General features: G+C 41.9%; 2 protein-coding genes across 5 annotated transcripts in view; one reads left to right on the top strand and one right to left on the bottom strand.

Moving 5' to 3' along the window:
- tmem244 (transmembrane protein 244) overlaps window positions 1–16,611 on the top strand; it is a 37,351-nt gene that overhangs the window by 2,859 nt on the left and 17,881 nt on the right. The gene's annotated exons all lie outside the window — the stretch shown is intronic.
- LOC139556247 (lethal(3)malignant brain tumor-like protein 3) overlaps window positions 1–16,611 on the bottom strand; it is a 55,265-nt gene that overhangs the window by 25,497 nt on the left and 13,157 nt on the right. For all 3 annotated transcript variants that reach the window (XM_071369943.1, XM_071369942.1, XM_071369940.1), the window contains exons 13-19: window positions 15,942–16,027; window positions 15,677–15,787; window positions 12,067–12,181; window positions 9,733–9,835; window positions 7,871–8,026; window positions 7,427–7,528; window positions 46–137 (exon numbers count right to left, since the gene is read on the bottom strand). In XM_071369943.1, coding sequence (XP_071226044.1) covers window positions 46–137; window positions 7,427–7,528; window positions 7,871–8,026; window positions 9,733–9,835; window positions 12,067–12,181; window positions 15,677–15,787; window positions 15,942–16,027 — 765 coding nt within the window. The remainder of the gene's footprint in view (window positions 1–45; window positions 138–7,426; window positions 7,529–7,870; window positions 8,027–9,732; window positions 9,836–12,066; window positions 12,182–15,676; window positions 15,788–15,941; window positions 16,028–16,611) is intronic.

Here is a 16,611-nt window from a genome sequence, read left to right as displayed (position 1 = left end):
TCTCCAGTGGGAAGAATATAATGTTATTTAGAGACAGTTCAGTACCTTTGGTTTCAATTATGCACGGCACCTCACTCTTCATCTCCTCGTCCTCCACCAGCTCCTCTACCTTCTTCTGCTTGCAAGGCCGCCCAACCCTGGAAGAGAGAGCAGGGGGTCAATAGAGACACAAAAAGAGGGCAGTCTTGCAGGAACTGGGATCACACAATTTGGAAAAACATTTTTCATGACATACTGAGTTATTACTTAATTTATTATCACAGTACATTCCAAGATGTTCTAATACCTTCACTACTCCTGGGGTGAAAATGTAATGTATATTGTAATCACTCTCAAATCCCCAAAATTGTTCGGTCATACGCAATCAACATGCTGCTCTGATGAGTCTTGATAATTCATAAATAACAGGGTAATGACTTGAGCTTCTCTCTAAATTAAACTTAGCGAACACCTTCGGTCCCCTCTCTTTTCCATGTCTTCAGAAATTGTTTTGTACATTGGACTGAAAGCAGGTTCCAACTCCTGAATAAAACAGAGATAAAACTTGGTGCCAGTCCCTGGACAACCAATTTCTCTACGCAAATAACATTACTCAACATTTTAACAATCAACATTTTTTAATTAACATTTTAAGAATAAAGTGATGTTTTTGGTGAATGTCATGTTAGCCTATACAAATCAAGCTGCCCACATATGGCCAACAGCTCTGTGGCCATGCTTGTGGAGTAGAGATACTGTACATTTATAGTGAAATGGGATTGAGTGCATATTAGTGTAAATACCTGCTGGTAATGACATTAAAGTGTTTTTACAAGAGAAACACAGCATTATGTCATTTAATTATACATTACTTTAAACCTGAGGAAAACAGTGCATGATGGATTTGGTAGTGTATGCTTGAGGAGTAATTTTTACTACTAGTCCTTAAATAACCATAATGAAAGGAGGGCAACTGGAGGGCAGGCATTAGTCAGATGAGTTTGACAATGGTTGGGGAAGCTGATGTAGAGAGGCTTGGTAATTAGAGCAATCTTTAATTCTACTACCGTGACTCTGCGGCTCTCTGTGTGGCTCTCTGTGTGAAAATAGATAGATGCTGATCTTAGCCCATGAACATTAAACTCTCAAGTCCAGAAAAAAGCACAAATAACCTCAATTGTGTATCGGTCACTTGAAGGAAGATGTGTACACTCATTGGACAGTTTATTAGGTACACCACACCCGTTCATGAAAATGGATCCCTCCTACAGACAGCGAGTCACGTGGCCATGGCTTGCTATATAAAGCAGGCATCGAAGCATTCAGTTACTGTTCGATTGAACGTTAGAATGGGCAAAATTAGTGACCTAAACAACTTTGATCATGGTATGATCGTCGGTGCCAGGCACGCCGGATCCAGTTTCTCAGAAAGGTTCGCCCTCCTGGGCTTTTCAAGCACAATAGTGTATAGGGCTGTCCCCGACAAAAAAAAGTTTAAAATCTTGGTCGATTGAGCGAAATTTTTAAACATGTATTTTTCCATATATACAGTCGTGGCCAAATGTTTTGAGAATGACACAAATGTAAATTTTCACAAAGTCTGCTGCCTCAGTTTGTATGATGGCAATTTGCATATACTCCAGAATGTTATGAAGAGTGATCAGATGAATTGCAATTAATTGCAAAGTCCCTCTTTGCCATGCAAATTAACTGAATCCCCCAAAAACATTTCCACTGCATTTCAGCCCTGCCATAAAAGGACCAGCTGGCATCATGTCAGTGATTTTCTCGTTAACACAGGTGTGAGTGTTGACGAGGACAAGGCTGGAGATCACTCTGTCATGCTGATTGAGTTCGAATAACAGACTGGACACTTCAAAAGGAGCGTGGTGCTTGGAATCATTGTTCTTCCTCTGTCAACCATGGTTACATGCAAGGAAACACGTGCCGTCATCATTGCTTTGCACAAAAAGGGCTTCACAGGCAAGGATATTGCTGCCAGTAAGGTTGCACCTAAAATCAACCATTTATCGGATCATCAAAAACTTCAAGGAGAGCGATTTAATTGTTGTGAAGAAGGCTTCAGGGCGCCCAAGAAAGTCCAGCAAGCGCCAGGACCGTCTCCTATCGGGGCACCACCAGTACAGAGCTTGCTCAGGAATGGCAGCAGGCAGGTGTGAGTGCATCTGCACGCACAGTGAGGCGAAGACTTTTGGGGGATGGCCTGGTGTAAGAAGGGCAGCAAAGAAGCCACTTCTCTCAAGGAAAAACATCAGGGACAGACTGATATTCTGCAAAAGGTACAGGGATTGGACTGCTGAGGACTGGGTTAAAGTCATTTTCTCTGATGAATCCCCTTTCCGATTGTTTGGGGCATCCGGAAAAAAAGCTTGCCGGAGAAGACAAGGTGAGCGCTACCATCAGGCCTGTGTCATGCCAACCATTCATGTGTGGGGTTGCTTCTCAGCCAAGGGAGTGGGCTCACTCACAATTTTGCCTAAGAACACAGCCATGAATAAAGAATGGTACCAACACATCCTCCGGGTGCAACTTCTCCCAACCATCCAGGAACAGTTTGGTGACGAACAATGCCTTTTCCAGTATGATGGAGCACCTTGCCATAAGGCAAAAGTGATAACTAAGTGGCTCGGGGAACAAAACATCAATATTTTGGGTCCATGGCCAGGAAACTCCCCAGACCTTAATCCCATTGAGAACTTGTGGTCAATCCTCAAGAGGCGGGTAGACAAACAAAAACCCACAAATTCTGACAAACTCCAAGCATTGATTATGCAAGAATGGGATGCCATCAGTCAGGATGTGGCCCAGAAGTGAATTAACAGCTTGCCAGGGTGGATTGCAGAGGTCTTGAAAAAGAAGGGTCAACACTGCAAATATTGACTCTTTGCATCAACTTCATGTAATTGTCAATAAAAGCCTTTGACACTTATGAAATGCTTGTAATTATAGTTCAGTATTCCATAGTAACATCTGACAAAAATATCTAAAAACCCTGAAGCAGCAAACTTTGTGGAAATTAATATTTGTGTCATTCTCAAAACTTTTGGCCACGAATGTAGACACACCCTATGTGTTTGAATAAAATCAACTAAATGCACTGAACTTGTCTGATACTTTAAGAGCACTGTTTGATTAAATAATTAAGACACAAATGACTCAAGAGGGGGCCACGCTGTGTTAAAAAAATAAATTAACAGCCATTTCATTTCTTATTTGTTTCTCTGACTGAAAAGTTATGTTACCAAAATCCCTAATTTGTTTAGAAATAACATTCCCTATTTGCTCAACACTTGCTCTCTTTATGTGAAACACGTATGCATCGCATGCATGTGACCAATAGGGACTGACCTACTGAATAGCCTATCATAATAGCCTAGTGGTTAAGGCCAGTAACCGAAAGGTTGCTGGATCGAATCCCCGAGCTGACAAGGTAAAAATCTGTCGTTCTGCCCCTGAACAAGGCAGTTAACCCACTGTTCCCCGGCTGGCTTGCCTAGTTAAATAAAAAAATAATAATCACATCAATAAATTGGTTATAACAAACTCTGAATGCCATAACACATGTGACAGCAAAATTGATGCAGAAGATGGGAAATAGGAACTTGAAATTAGTGAATGTTTACTGGTTGTCCAGGAGAGAAAGGGGAAGTCAGATGTATTTGACTTAGTTGTGGAAAATACTGTAGATCATGCAAGCACGCTGTGTGAGTATTATGTGTGCCAAACAGGTGCTGTTAGATTACAATATTATATTTTTTTCTGACCATTTGGAACAGTGTAAACAACACTAAATTGTGTACCTGTGTCTGTTCTAACCAAAACATGTTTTGTATAAAGCAAAGACTAAAAACAGTTACATGCATTTGTGAATTGCGGTATATTTATTGTTTAGGCTAATTATTCAGCTCCCTTATTTTATGCTTGATTGCATATCAAAGCATGAATGACTCGTATGCTGTGTGATGACATGAACAAATGATTGATTGATACATTAGCTCAGCAGTTCCCAAACTAGGGGTTGCGACGCAATGTGGGGTCGCCTGATGTGAAAATGGGGTCGCGGGAGAAAAACATTTATATACAAAAAATACTATATATTATAAAATTGTCTTTGTATCTCAAATTCATTGCAATATGGTTAACCTTAAATATCTAAATGAAAATTACTCCAATCTAAAAGATAAAATTCAACCAGAGAGCACCCTTAGATCATGGGAAAAGGCCGCACTTGACCGTTGCACTTGAATTATTCCCACGGTGAATGGCTATGCCTATTACACTATGAAACCACACACTATTGCAGAGACTTTGATATTACTGGCCGCAATTGATATGGTGAAAACAATGTGTGGGGTGACAGAGGCACACAAACACATCAATACCTTTGTCAGATTACATTGCTCACAATAGCATAAATTCTTCGTTTAACAATCAAGAGGAGACTGACTAAATGACTCAAAAACTCCCCAGCTTATGCTCTCCAAATGGATGTTAGCTGTGAGGACCGAGATGCGCATGCATTGACTTTTGTTCACTATACATGTCGGGGGATGTTATTCACAAGGACATATTGTTCTGTCTCACGATTCCCGAGAATGAAACAGCACAGGGGATGTTCAGTGTGCTGCATGGCTATATTGATGAAAAACTGATTAATCATGTGACCGAATGCATTCACGGGTCACTACGGAGGAGTTTTGGTTCTTGACTCAAAGGGAATACCCTGCTGTCTCCCTCTGATCATCCAACTCAGAATTCCAACTCGGGAACTTAGGCCTCTTTCTAGAGCCCCGTCCTTCTGACCTGAAGATCACTGACATCATGATTTGAGTTCCCAGTTGTCTTGAAAGCAACATAAAACTCACAGTACCCTTTGCCAGCTCTGTGTGAAACTGGATTCGGTGCTATCGTTTGCATTAAAACCAAATACCGATCCAGGTTGGATGTGACAGCAGAGATGAGGTGTTTACTGTTGACCACGCCCCCTAACTTTGAGAAGGTTAAGCTCACCCATCTCATATTTTTTGTTGTTTTATTTCACCTTTATTTAACCAGGTAGGCAAGTTGAGAACAAGTTCTCATTTACTACTGCGACCTGGCCAAGATAAAGCAAAGCAGTTCGACACATATAACAACACAGAGTTACACATGGAGTAAAACAAACATACAGTCAATAATACAGTAGAAAAATAAGTATATACAATGTGAGCAAATGAGGTGAGATAAGGGAGGTAAAGGCAATAAATAGGCCATGGTGGCGAAGTAAATACAATATAGCAATTAAAACACTGGAATGGTAGATTTGACAGTAGATGAGTGTGCAAAGTAGAAATACTGGGGTGCAAAGGAGCAAAATAAATAAATACAGTAGGGGAAGTGGTAGTTGTTTGGGCTATTTATAGATGGGCTATGTACAGGTGCAGTGATCGGTGAGCTGCTCTGACAGCTGGTGCTTAAAGCTAGTGAGGGAGATAAGTGTTTCCAGTTTCAGAGATTTTTGTAGTTCGTTCCAGTCATTGGCAGCAGAGAGCTGGAAGGAGAGGCGGCCAAAGGAGGAATTGGCTTTGGGGGTGATAAGTGAGATATACCTGCTGGAACACGTGCTACGTGAGGGTGCAGCTATGGTGACCAGCAAGCAGAGATAAGGCGGGACTTTACCTAGCAGGGTCTTGTAGATGACCTGGAGCCAGTGGGTTTGGCGACGAGTATGAAGCGAGGGCCAGCCAACGAGTGGGTACAGGTCGCAGTGGTGGGTAGTATATGGGGCTTTGGTGACAAAATGGATGGCACTGTGATAGACTTGTTGAGTCTATCACAACAATTTGTTGAGTAGGGTGTTGGAGGCTATTTTGTAAATGACATCGCCAAAGTCGAGGATTGGTAAGATGGTCAGTTTTACGAGGGTATGTTTGGCAGCATGAGTGAAGGATGCTTTGTTGCAAAATAGGAAGCCAATTCTAGATTTAACTTTGGATTGGAGATGTTTTATGTGAGTCTGGAAGGAGAGTTTACAGTCTAACCAGACACCTAGGTATTTGTAGTTGTCCACATATTCTAAGTCAGAACCGTCCAGAGTAGTGATGCTGGACGGGCTGGCAGGTGCAGGCAGCGATTAGTGGTGGTGAGATAAGATACATTATGTCAGACTAATTTGCAATTGACTGTCATACCATCACATACTTTTAACGTGAGGCTGAGTTGAATAGACCATCAGAAATACTGTTATAATGTTGACTGGCATAGCCCCAAATAAAAAAGTAAATTATCTTTTTTTAAATTCATGTGGTTGGGGTTGCGAATATTTTCAGATATCAAAAGGGGTTGTGGGCAAAAAAAGTTAGGGAACCCCTGCAGTAGCCTATATATTGAAATATAGGCCTAAGAAGGTTACGGTATTAAGAATAAACAGGAAGCGCTCTTAGGCCTACAGCTCAGTGCTGGTTATACAAGACTGCGTGCATATTATGTGTGACAAACAGGTGTTGTTAGATCACAATGTTTGGAACGGTGTAAACAACACTAAATAATTTAAAAGTAATACCAGTCTGTTCTAATGGGGAAAAAGCCTTAATTACAGCATAGCAAAGATTAAAAACAGCACATTTGTGAAATTGCTTTATCCTACAGTTTGTGGTTGAGTGAGGCTTGGTGTTCTCAACACCAATATGCTGGTTAACTTTGCTTTTATGCACATATAGAAGCAACATACAGTACCAGTCAAAAGTTTGGACACACATTCCAGTTTATTTTTTAAAACTATTTTCTACATTGTAGAATAATAGTGAAGACATCAAAACTATGAAATAACACATATGGAATCATGTAGTAACCAGAAAAGTGAATGAGTAGGTGTGTCCAAACATTTGACTGGTACTGTACAGGGAAAGGCACCAATTCAACGGCAAACTGAAGATTATGTTTCAGAACCGCGGACAGTGACCGCTATCCAACGCGTAAGAACGCACATTTGTTATAAAATATTATTATATTTGTTAGTGTTGCACCATTATTCTTACATAATATAACCATATAAAAAACAATTGGGGGGGGAGGGGTTATTTTGTATTTTATTTCACTGCCTTTTTATCCCCAATTTTGTGATATCCAATTGCTATCCAATCACAATCTTGTCTCATCACTGCAACTCCCCAACAGGCTTGGGAGAAGTGAAGATCGAGTCATGTCTCGCAGATTTCACGCAAACATCAGAAATTCACAAGCTAGTAACAACCTGTTACGTGACTAGCAAATCAGGTCCTCACAGTCCTATCAAGCGTCCAACACTGGGCCAGCAGGAAAGCAGGCAGGCAAGCAGGCAGTAATAACACAGTACAGTCACACACCACTCCACCATCAGATTTAATGCCAGGTCTGGCAGCCATTCCGGAGAGCAGGGCTATTCACATGCATTGTAAGGGCCACTCACCTCCTCTTGGGCTCTGTGCCGCCGGGTTTCGCCATGCCGCTGCCAGCCATCTCACCCCTGCCAGGCTTTTCCAGGTGATTTGTGTTGGCGCTTAAGTGCTTGCTAAGAAGTTGTCAGAGAGAGGAATTGCTTTTAAGTTGTGCAGAAAGAACATCCATAATAAGAGAGCCATGGCTGGCGGGGAACTGTTTAGAATGTTGAGTCACTTCAGACAGAAATAGATGAGGGCTGTTCACACTTATGTTAAGCTGCTAAAATGCTTGAAGGAATCTGGAAATTCAGTTATATTTCAAAATACGAAGCTACACGATGATAGTTTCAGCCAAACTCAGGAATTATATATTTCCCCCCCTACAACATTGTCTCAGTCTGTCTGGGAATGTCTGAGAATGTTGATTAGTTAAGAGCATTCTGAGCGTGTTCTGGTTACTAATTGGTCCTTACTCTGCATTGAGAGCTAGAGCTGGGTGGTTCTCTGGGTTGGGTTCTGCCCATCGGGGTCGGCCCAGTCCTCCTGACCCTGGCATCTCACCACTCAGACGGTCTGGCAGCACTGAGTCCTTGTTGATGTTGATGTCAGAGTATGGGCATCCCACCGCACTGCAAATCAGAACACGGACATTATTACAAATTACTGATTTAAGAAAAAGGACTTTGTGTAATAACAACTTCATAATAGGACTTCATTATAACTTAATAAGGTATTAATAACATATGTCACCGTCAGACAAGATATGATTTCACACATCAATGTTCTTGGGGACAGAATCAATAAAAGCAATAATAAATAATGAGAATAAGGAAGTTGTCTCACACTGTCACAGACTCTCTTTCCTGTCTAATCGGGCAAAAGATGATGTTGCCATAAAACATGTGAGTTTACACAGTTCCAAGTACTTCTCAATAGTCACTGCAGCAAACCAAAGAATTCTGAGTCGCTGGGGTTGACGTAATTAATTCCAGGGTGATGAATCTCAATTTGGAAGCATTACATTTGCTGCAGACAATAGTGCAGACTGTGACTACTTCATTACAGTGCATTATCACCTCCCACCTGTGTAATGTACAACTTCTCATTAACTTTGGGGAAAACATACTTTAACTCCACTAAAAAGGAAATATATAAACAACATATTTGCATATACATGGGGGTATGGATGGTTGAGTAACTGCGACCACTGACTGACGAGAGAAGAGAAATTGAAGCGTTTTTCTCATTCTCCTCTAATCCCTCTCTCATTCCCCCCTGGCCACATTCACACATTTTTATTAAAATGAGGATCTTTCCCATTATTTCTGTCCATAGCTAGCTGTGGCGCTACCTGTTTAATATGCCAGGTTAGCCCACAAATACTGATAAAGCGCCCTTCATTCCATATATACATTTTAATAAACAACATTATGTACTCCGACTCCAAGGTTAATCAGCTTACATTACAGATACTGAACCATGGTACAGTGTCCCCATTAAAAAGTGACTCTACAGCAGTATCTATGACCTCAGGTAACTATATAATGTAGGACTTAAACGTCAGAGTCATATTGCCTTTTCTGCAAATATTTTTCTGCTCACATTAGTAGATATACTACACCTGGAGGGGTATATGCTGTAAGAATGCCAGCTGATGCAGATGCATCATTGTAGGTGTATGGAGAGTGGAGATGTGGTTTCTTCGGAGAAAAGGGAAAGAATGGTGATGAATACTGATGGGAGAGTGACACACACGGCTGTGCTTCTAGCTCCACACAGCCAATTATACAGCCTCACCTCAGGGGCGTACAGGTACGTGTGGATCATGTACAATACCAATACTGTTGACATCCAGACCTAACACATCTGCTGTAGGCACATATTGGGTGTCTTTTGCATTACGGATGTCTATGCTACAATATCGGCTAATACATGTAACCGGTTGATCAATGAGCAAGAAGACCCAGTTTGACCATTCACCAGCCTGTAGTGATATGAAGCCTGTTTTTGTTATTTGTATTATATATTTTTTATTTATTTAACCTTTATTTAACTTGGCAAATCAGTTAAGAACAAATTATTATTTACAATAACGGCCTACCCCGGCTAAACCCTACCCCGGACGACGCTGGGCCAATTGTGCGCCACCCTATGCAACTCCCAATCACGGCCGGATGTGATACAGCCTGGAATTGAACCAGGGTCTGTAGTGACGCCTCTAGCACTGAGATGCATTGCCTTAGACCGCTCGGGAGCCCTATAAGTTTCAGTTTCCAGTAGATGGTAGTTTTAATCCTGGCCAGCCAGATTGAGTGCTGTGAGAGAGAGAGAGCACCTGTGGTGGCCAGAGTAGCGGGCTCCTTTGATGTGGCCCACACCTTTACACCCTGGGGTGGGACATCCGCCCTGCCCTGACGACTCAAACAGCTCCTGTGGACCTGGGGATGAGGAGAGGGGGAGATATTACATTCGGATCTACAGTCAAACATTTGGACACACCTACCTACATTCAAGGGTTTTTCTTTATTTTTCCTATTTTCTACATTTCAGAATAATAGTGAAGACATCAAAACTATGAAATAACACATATGGAATCATGTAGTAAGCAAAAAAGTGTTAAGCAAATCTAAATATATTTTATATTTGAGATACTTCAAAGTAGCCACCTTTTGCCTTAATGACCGCTTTGCACACTCTTGGCATGTTCTCAACCAGTTTCACGAGGCAGTCACCTGGAATGCATTTCAATTAACAGGTGTCCCTTGTTAAAAGTGAATTTGTGGAATTTATTTCCTTCTTAATGCGTTTGAGCCAATCAGTTGGTAAATAACCAAGTCCATATTATGGCAAGAACAGCTCAAATAAGCAACGAGAAATGACAGTCCATCATGAAGTTTAGTCAATCCTGAAAATGTCAAGAACTTTGAAAGTTTCTTCAAGTGCAGTTGCAAAAACCATCAAGCGCTATGATGAAACTAGATCTCATGAGGACCGCCACAGGAAAGGAAGACCCAGAGTTACCTCTGCTGCAGAGGATAAGTTCATTAGTTACCAGCCTCAGAAATTGCAGCCCAAATAAATGCTTCACAGAGTTCAAGTGACAAACACATCTCAACATCAACTGTTCATAGGAGACTGTGTGAATCAGGACACCAATAATAAGAAGAGATTTGCTTGGGCCAAGAAAAACAAGCAATGGACATTAGACCGGTGGAAATCTGTGCTTTGGTCTGATGAGTCCAAATTTTAGATTTTTGGTTCCAACCACTGTGTCTTTGTGAGACGCAAAGTAGGTGAACAGATGATCTCCGCATGTGTACTTCCCACTGTGAAGCATGGAGGAGGAGGTGTGATGTGTGGGGGTGCTTTGCTGGTGATACTGTCATTGATTTATTTAGATTTCAAAGCACACTTAACCAGCATGGCTATCACAGCATTCTGCAGGAATACGCCATCCCATCTGGTTTGCGCTTAGTGGGACTATCACAGGACCTCCAGGCTGTGTAAGGGCTATTTGACCAAGAAGGAGAGTGATGTAGTGCTGCATCAGATGAACTGGTCTCCACAATCACCTGACCTCAACCCAATTGAGATGGTTTGGGATGAGTTGGACCGCAGAGTGAAAGAAAAGCAGCCAAAAAGTGCTCAGCATATGTGAGAATTTCTTCAAGACTTTTGGACAAAACAGTCCAGGTAAAGCTGGTTGAGAGAATGCCAAGAGTGTGCAAAGCTGTCATCAAGGCCAAGGGTGGCTACTTTGAAGAATCTAAAATCTAAAATATCTAGATTTGTTTAACACTTTTTCTAGTTACTACATGATTCCATATGTGTTATTTCATAGTTTTGATGTCTTCAATATTATTTTACAATGTATAAAATAGTAAAAATAAAGAAAAATCATTGAATGAGTAGGTGTGTCCAAACGTTTGACTTGTACTGTACCTAGTGAGACATTATTCACAACATGACTTCAGGCAAACCATCCGAGAATAATGTTACAAAATCTATTGGATTCATGTAATGCTAATGTGCAGTACAGTGTCCATATTAGGATAGCCTCAGAGTCACAAGGAGTAGGTGTCAACCTCACAAGGAGTTGGTACTAATGAGAGCCATACAGGTAGAGAAAAAGCAGATATTTCCCTGGATCTGTCCTTTTGACACGAGTGAGCTGCCATGTGAAGCAGTAGCTCTCTCTCTGAGAAACCAGCTCTGTACTCTGAAATATGACGGCAGCATCGACTTCTCCACTCCACGTTTCCATGGACACCATTACACAGGGAGAAATGATCAGGAAGGGGAAGGGGAGGCAGAGGGAAGTTCATTGTTCTGCTCCCAGCATCCTCTGGGTAAAATACAGGATATTGACCAGAGAGAGAGTCAGGACTCAGGAGCCATCAAACATCTTGAGTTATTTTGAGGAATTATTTTCACAAACAAGGCTTCAACTACTTCTTAAATATAATAACGGCAGATCAGATTAAAACAATGCAAAAATGGAACCGTCTTTTCAGGGAAAGCATATTACGCCATTTATGATGGAATGGGATGAGAAAAAGCAGCATCAATGTAGGCCTGGCTCTAAGTGTGTCTTCTATGAACAGTAGGTCTTGAACTGAGGCAGGGAGCTGGACATGAATAGATTAGGATGAGTCATAAAGCCACTCACTGATCGGGGGCTGGAGGGGGTGGCCAGTCTTCGCACACCAGCCCGCAGGGTGGATGTCTGGACTGTCTGTGTCCACCCAGTAGTCATACTCATCCGTCCAGCCATCAAAATGGATCTAAAGGAACACACAAACCAAGGACAAACAGTCACAGTAAAATAGCTAAATATAGAAATGTGGGGAAAAGAGCTTGTCAAAACCATGGTAGACATGATAAGAGCATGTCTTGGAGGTAAGAAGCAGAAATACTGATTGCGCCAGTCTACCTGACAAGTATTGTCTCCGACTGAAGCCCCTGGCGCTGCCTCTTACAGCTGGCTAGCCCTGCTATCTATGTGAGGCACACACAGCCTAGTTGATCACTATCTCTCCCTCCATTCTGATTCACACTCCTGACAATGAGAGTGTGCTTCACAATGTGGGGCAAACAAGAGGAGACAGGAGCACACCAGGGAGTTGTGGAAGGGCAGACCGTCCTAGTCTACAGCCTTCTTCCCTCCCTGGCTGAACACCCGCATTACTATTTTACAGTTGAAGACAACATGAAATATGAAGCAAGTGATGGTTTACAGAGGAACTGGAGGAGGGGAAGCAAGATAACGCATGTGATTGTTGAAGGACAATCAGAGCATGAAATGCATGTAGTGTTGGTTTGTGTGTGAGTGATAGTGATGGTGGGGATGCAAGGAGATTTAGAGAACACTGCCTTGGAATGGTGGTGGAATGGAAGATAAAAGTCAGTCCAGATCACATCTAAAGGCTTGTATATAAATGGAGGAGTGAAAGTAGAGTACAGTTTAGGGGTTAGGATGTATTTAATATATTTGTGTGTGAGTGTGGGGGGAGGTAGATCAGCTTTAATGTTGTTGATAGGTCTTGGGTTCTATCAATTTAACTGTTTGCATAATTTCTAATTCCCCTTACTTATGTATTTTCCCCAACCGTATCACCCCTCTCCTGACTGGAGTGAACTAACTGATAACAATACTTCTACTTCAACTTACAGCTATTTTCGCTCACATGTACGGTACATGTAGTTAAATAATTATACATCTATTCCTAATTTCCTCATTCTGCAAGTTCTGAATGTTCACCCACAGCGGGTAAATCCACCATTCATTGTGATATTAACTCCGACCCTCCAATGTCCACAGTCTAACCCATCTTTCCCAGTATAATACCATTTTGTTATTTCCTTTTGCAATACATCCATCCCTCCACTTGACTGTGATGTGTTATGAGGGTCCTGAACCTCCCTATTTGTAACATTTCTGACGATATTGCCCTAAAAATAAATACTTTACAGAAGAGTGTAATGATATTTCACATTGACTGATCGCGTTTTTTCAGATCCCCTAACAATACAGTTTGCAGGCCCATCTGAATCCTGATATTATGACATAACAACCATTCCTGGCATAACATCCATTCCTCCAAAAGCGAGCTGCCAATGGACAGTACCAGAAAACATGTTCTATTGATTCTGTTTCCTCGTGGCAGAGTCTGCACAATGCTGACTGTTCAATGCCCCATATATTGAGTATTCTTTTTGTAGCAAGGATTTTATATAATAGCTTAAATTGAAATTAATGCCTGCTCTTTCCATGACATAGACTGACCAGGTGAATCCAGGGGGAAAGGGGGGGGTAGTTGCTTGTGTGACATAATAATACCCTTCTTGTAAATATTTTCCAAGAAAATGGTTGTTTTCTCTATCAGTACAGTGGAGTTTAGCCATATTATTTGCTGTAATATTTGATCTGCCTTTCCTGGAGGATGAAATTGAAATTGTAGCAAACTCTTTATGGCTTAATTTAAAAAGGAGGATACTTAAACAGGGATCCATTGTCAATAAACCGAAAATTTATGGTTTTAATCTGCAAAAAGGCAAAGAGCCCACTCTTAAGCATAGGATGGGCCTCTCTTAGTAACCAGTTGGATTTAGATATCATTTTTGACCAATGGAGGCTGTAAGAGAGCGGTTTAATGCCTTAAAATTGAATAGTTTTAACCTTCCAAACTCATGTTCGTTTTATAAATATGCCTGTTTCATTTTATCTGGTTTACAATTCCAAATAAAAATAAACATTTTGTCTCGCGTGATTTGAAAAAATATGTATACTGAGAATGAATCAGAGAATGAATCAGGGTAATCTTCCAGTAGGTGGACAGGTAGGGGTTAGGACTTTAGAAACCTGAGGGACTGTAAAGAGTGGAGATATGCTATGGAGGGTTATTTTTTCTCAATGGACAGAAGGGTTTAGACTGAGATGACTGAACAATATAGACATAAGTAAGGCTGAGGTAAAGGCATTGACATACTGTAGGGCCGGAGAGCAGGGGAAAGAAAGACTACTCTATGGCCCATCAGCAGGAGCAGCAGGTTAGAGAAGAGGAGAGAGGGATGAGAGAAGGGGGAGGTGACACTACTGCCCTCTGCGGATAGATACCTGTCCTGCACTAATGTCCCAGCACAATGCAATCGCCTCATGACTCCCCAGCCGGCTGGCCACTGGCACTAAACTACTGTTCACATCAGAGTTCATGGAACGTGAAGCTTATAGTGCTCCTCAAAATTATCTCACGGAGAAAGTCAGGCAGATGTTCATTTGACACCACTCGGGTTCCCGAGCGGTCTAAGGCACTGCATCTCAGTGCAAGAGGCGTCACTATAGTACCTAGTTCGGATCCAGGCTGTATCAGATCCAGCCGTGATTAGGAGTCCCATAGGGCGGCGCACAATTGGCCCAGCGTCGTCTGGGTTTGGCCGGAGTAGGCCGTCATTGTAAATAAGAATTTGTTCTTAACTGACTTGCCTAGTTAAATATAACAAATTACATAAAAAACGTACTGGGACAATGGGATGTGACAATGCCAGGGACTTTAATCATTTTTCAATTCATTCCCAATGCAGTACATCAGTGCATTTCACTTATTTGCCATATACAGGACACTTTCATTTCCTTCCAACTTTCTATGTGAAATTCCTTGACATTTTTTCCAGTGAAATTTTGAAATATAGGCGCTATACAGGACTCGGATTAGGCATATAATTCTCTAATCTAAGATTATACTCTTTCAAATCTAAAAAGTGACATACTGTAGTTCACAGTGCAGATGAGTGATGTAATGGCTAATCCTCCTGTACAGCTGAACTGAACCACACACAACACCTGGTGAAACTCATCTCCCGGTCTGAGCTACAAACTAGTGATAGGAGGAAGGGAGCATTCCTAGTTATTGACACAGATAGAAGTGTTGCTACAGCTGAGTGACACTGCCATTTTGAATGAATCCAGTGTGGAGTGCAGATACTGTAGATACCGGTAGACACAGGGGTCAGATAGACACAGATAGATAATGATAGACACAGTGACAGGAGTCAGGTAGATCATAGTGTCTCAAAGCTCTCCTTGGGGACCCCCAGATATTTCACTATTTAGTTTTAGCCAAGAACTAGCTCTCCTGATTCACCTACTCATTGGCTTGATGATTAGTTGACAAGTTGAATCAGGTGTGCTAGCTCTGGAATAGATCAAACACATGGAAGGGCTGGGTGCGCGTCCTAAGGAGAGGTTTACAGTAGATAGAGAGTGATAGATATATTCTCACTTGGATCCTGTGGTCCTCAGTGTCTACCACGGTGGCCACTCTGACAAGCATGGGGTTCCTCTTGTCCACCGTCTCCAGCTTCATGAGTGGCAGGAAGGTGTGGGGGGGTTTCTGTAGAGGGAGAGGGGGGTGTGAGGCCGCATGTCATATGTCACTCTGCAGCTGGCAGACAGCCAGCTAGGCTACTCTAGTAAATTGTGTTTGGATGTGGATGGGGGGCTGCCACATCGTCTTACGGGCCGAGGATAGAGAGAGACAGCCTCACCCCTTTGAAAGCCCTGGCAGGGGCCGGTGATGAGTTGGTCTCCTCCAGATACTTTCCCCAGGAGAAATCCTTGACACTGGGGTAACCTAGAGCAAGGAAAAAGATTGATCCAGATTGAGGATGTTATTACTATATGCTATATTATGTAGTGTGTGGGCGGGCAGGTAAAGTCCCTTGTGCTTTCTGGTACTCGAAACCATCTGCCTACTCCACAGTGGAATAACATAATTTATAGATCAGATCATCTGTTTGGAAACATTTCATGTGTTTTTTTACTCTAACACGGAACCCAAACCGGCTGCGCGCGTGCGCCATCGTGCATACATTTATTTTGTCCCCCTACACCAAACGCGATCACGACACGCAGGTTAAAATATCAAAACAAACTCTGAACCAATGACATTAATTTGGGGGACAGGTCGAAAAGCATTAAACATGTATGGCAATTTAGCTAGTTAGCTTGCACTTGCTAGCTAATTTGTCCTATTTAGCTAGCTTGCTGTTGCTAGCTAATTTGTCCTGGGATATAAACATTTAGTTGTTATTTTACCTGAAATGCACAAGATCCTCTACTCCGACAATTAATCGACACATAAAACAGCCAACCGAATCATTTCTAGTCATCTCTCCTCCTTCCAGGCTTTTTCATCTTTGAACTTGTATGGTGATT

This window comes from Salvelinus alpinus, chromosome 27, assembly GCF_045679555.1.
Source record: "Salvelinus alpinus chromosome 27, SLU_Salpinus.1, whole genome shotgun sequence".
Taxonomy (NCBI): Eukaryota; Metazoa; Chordata; class Actinopteri; order Salmoniformes; family Salmonidae; genus Salvelinus; species Salvelinus alpinus.
This window is presented reverse-complemented; position numbering and strand designations above follow the sequence as displayed.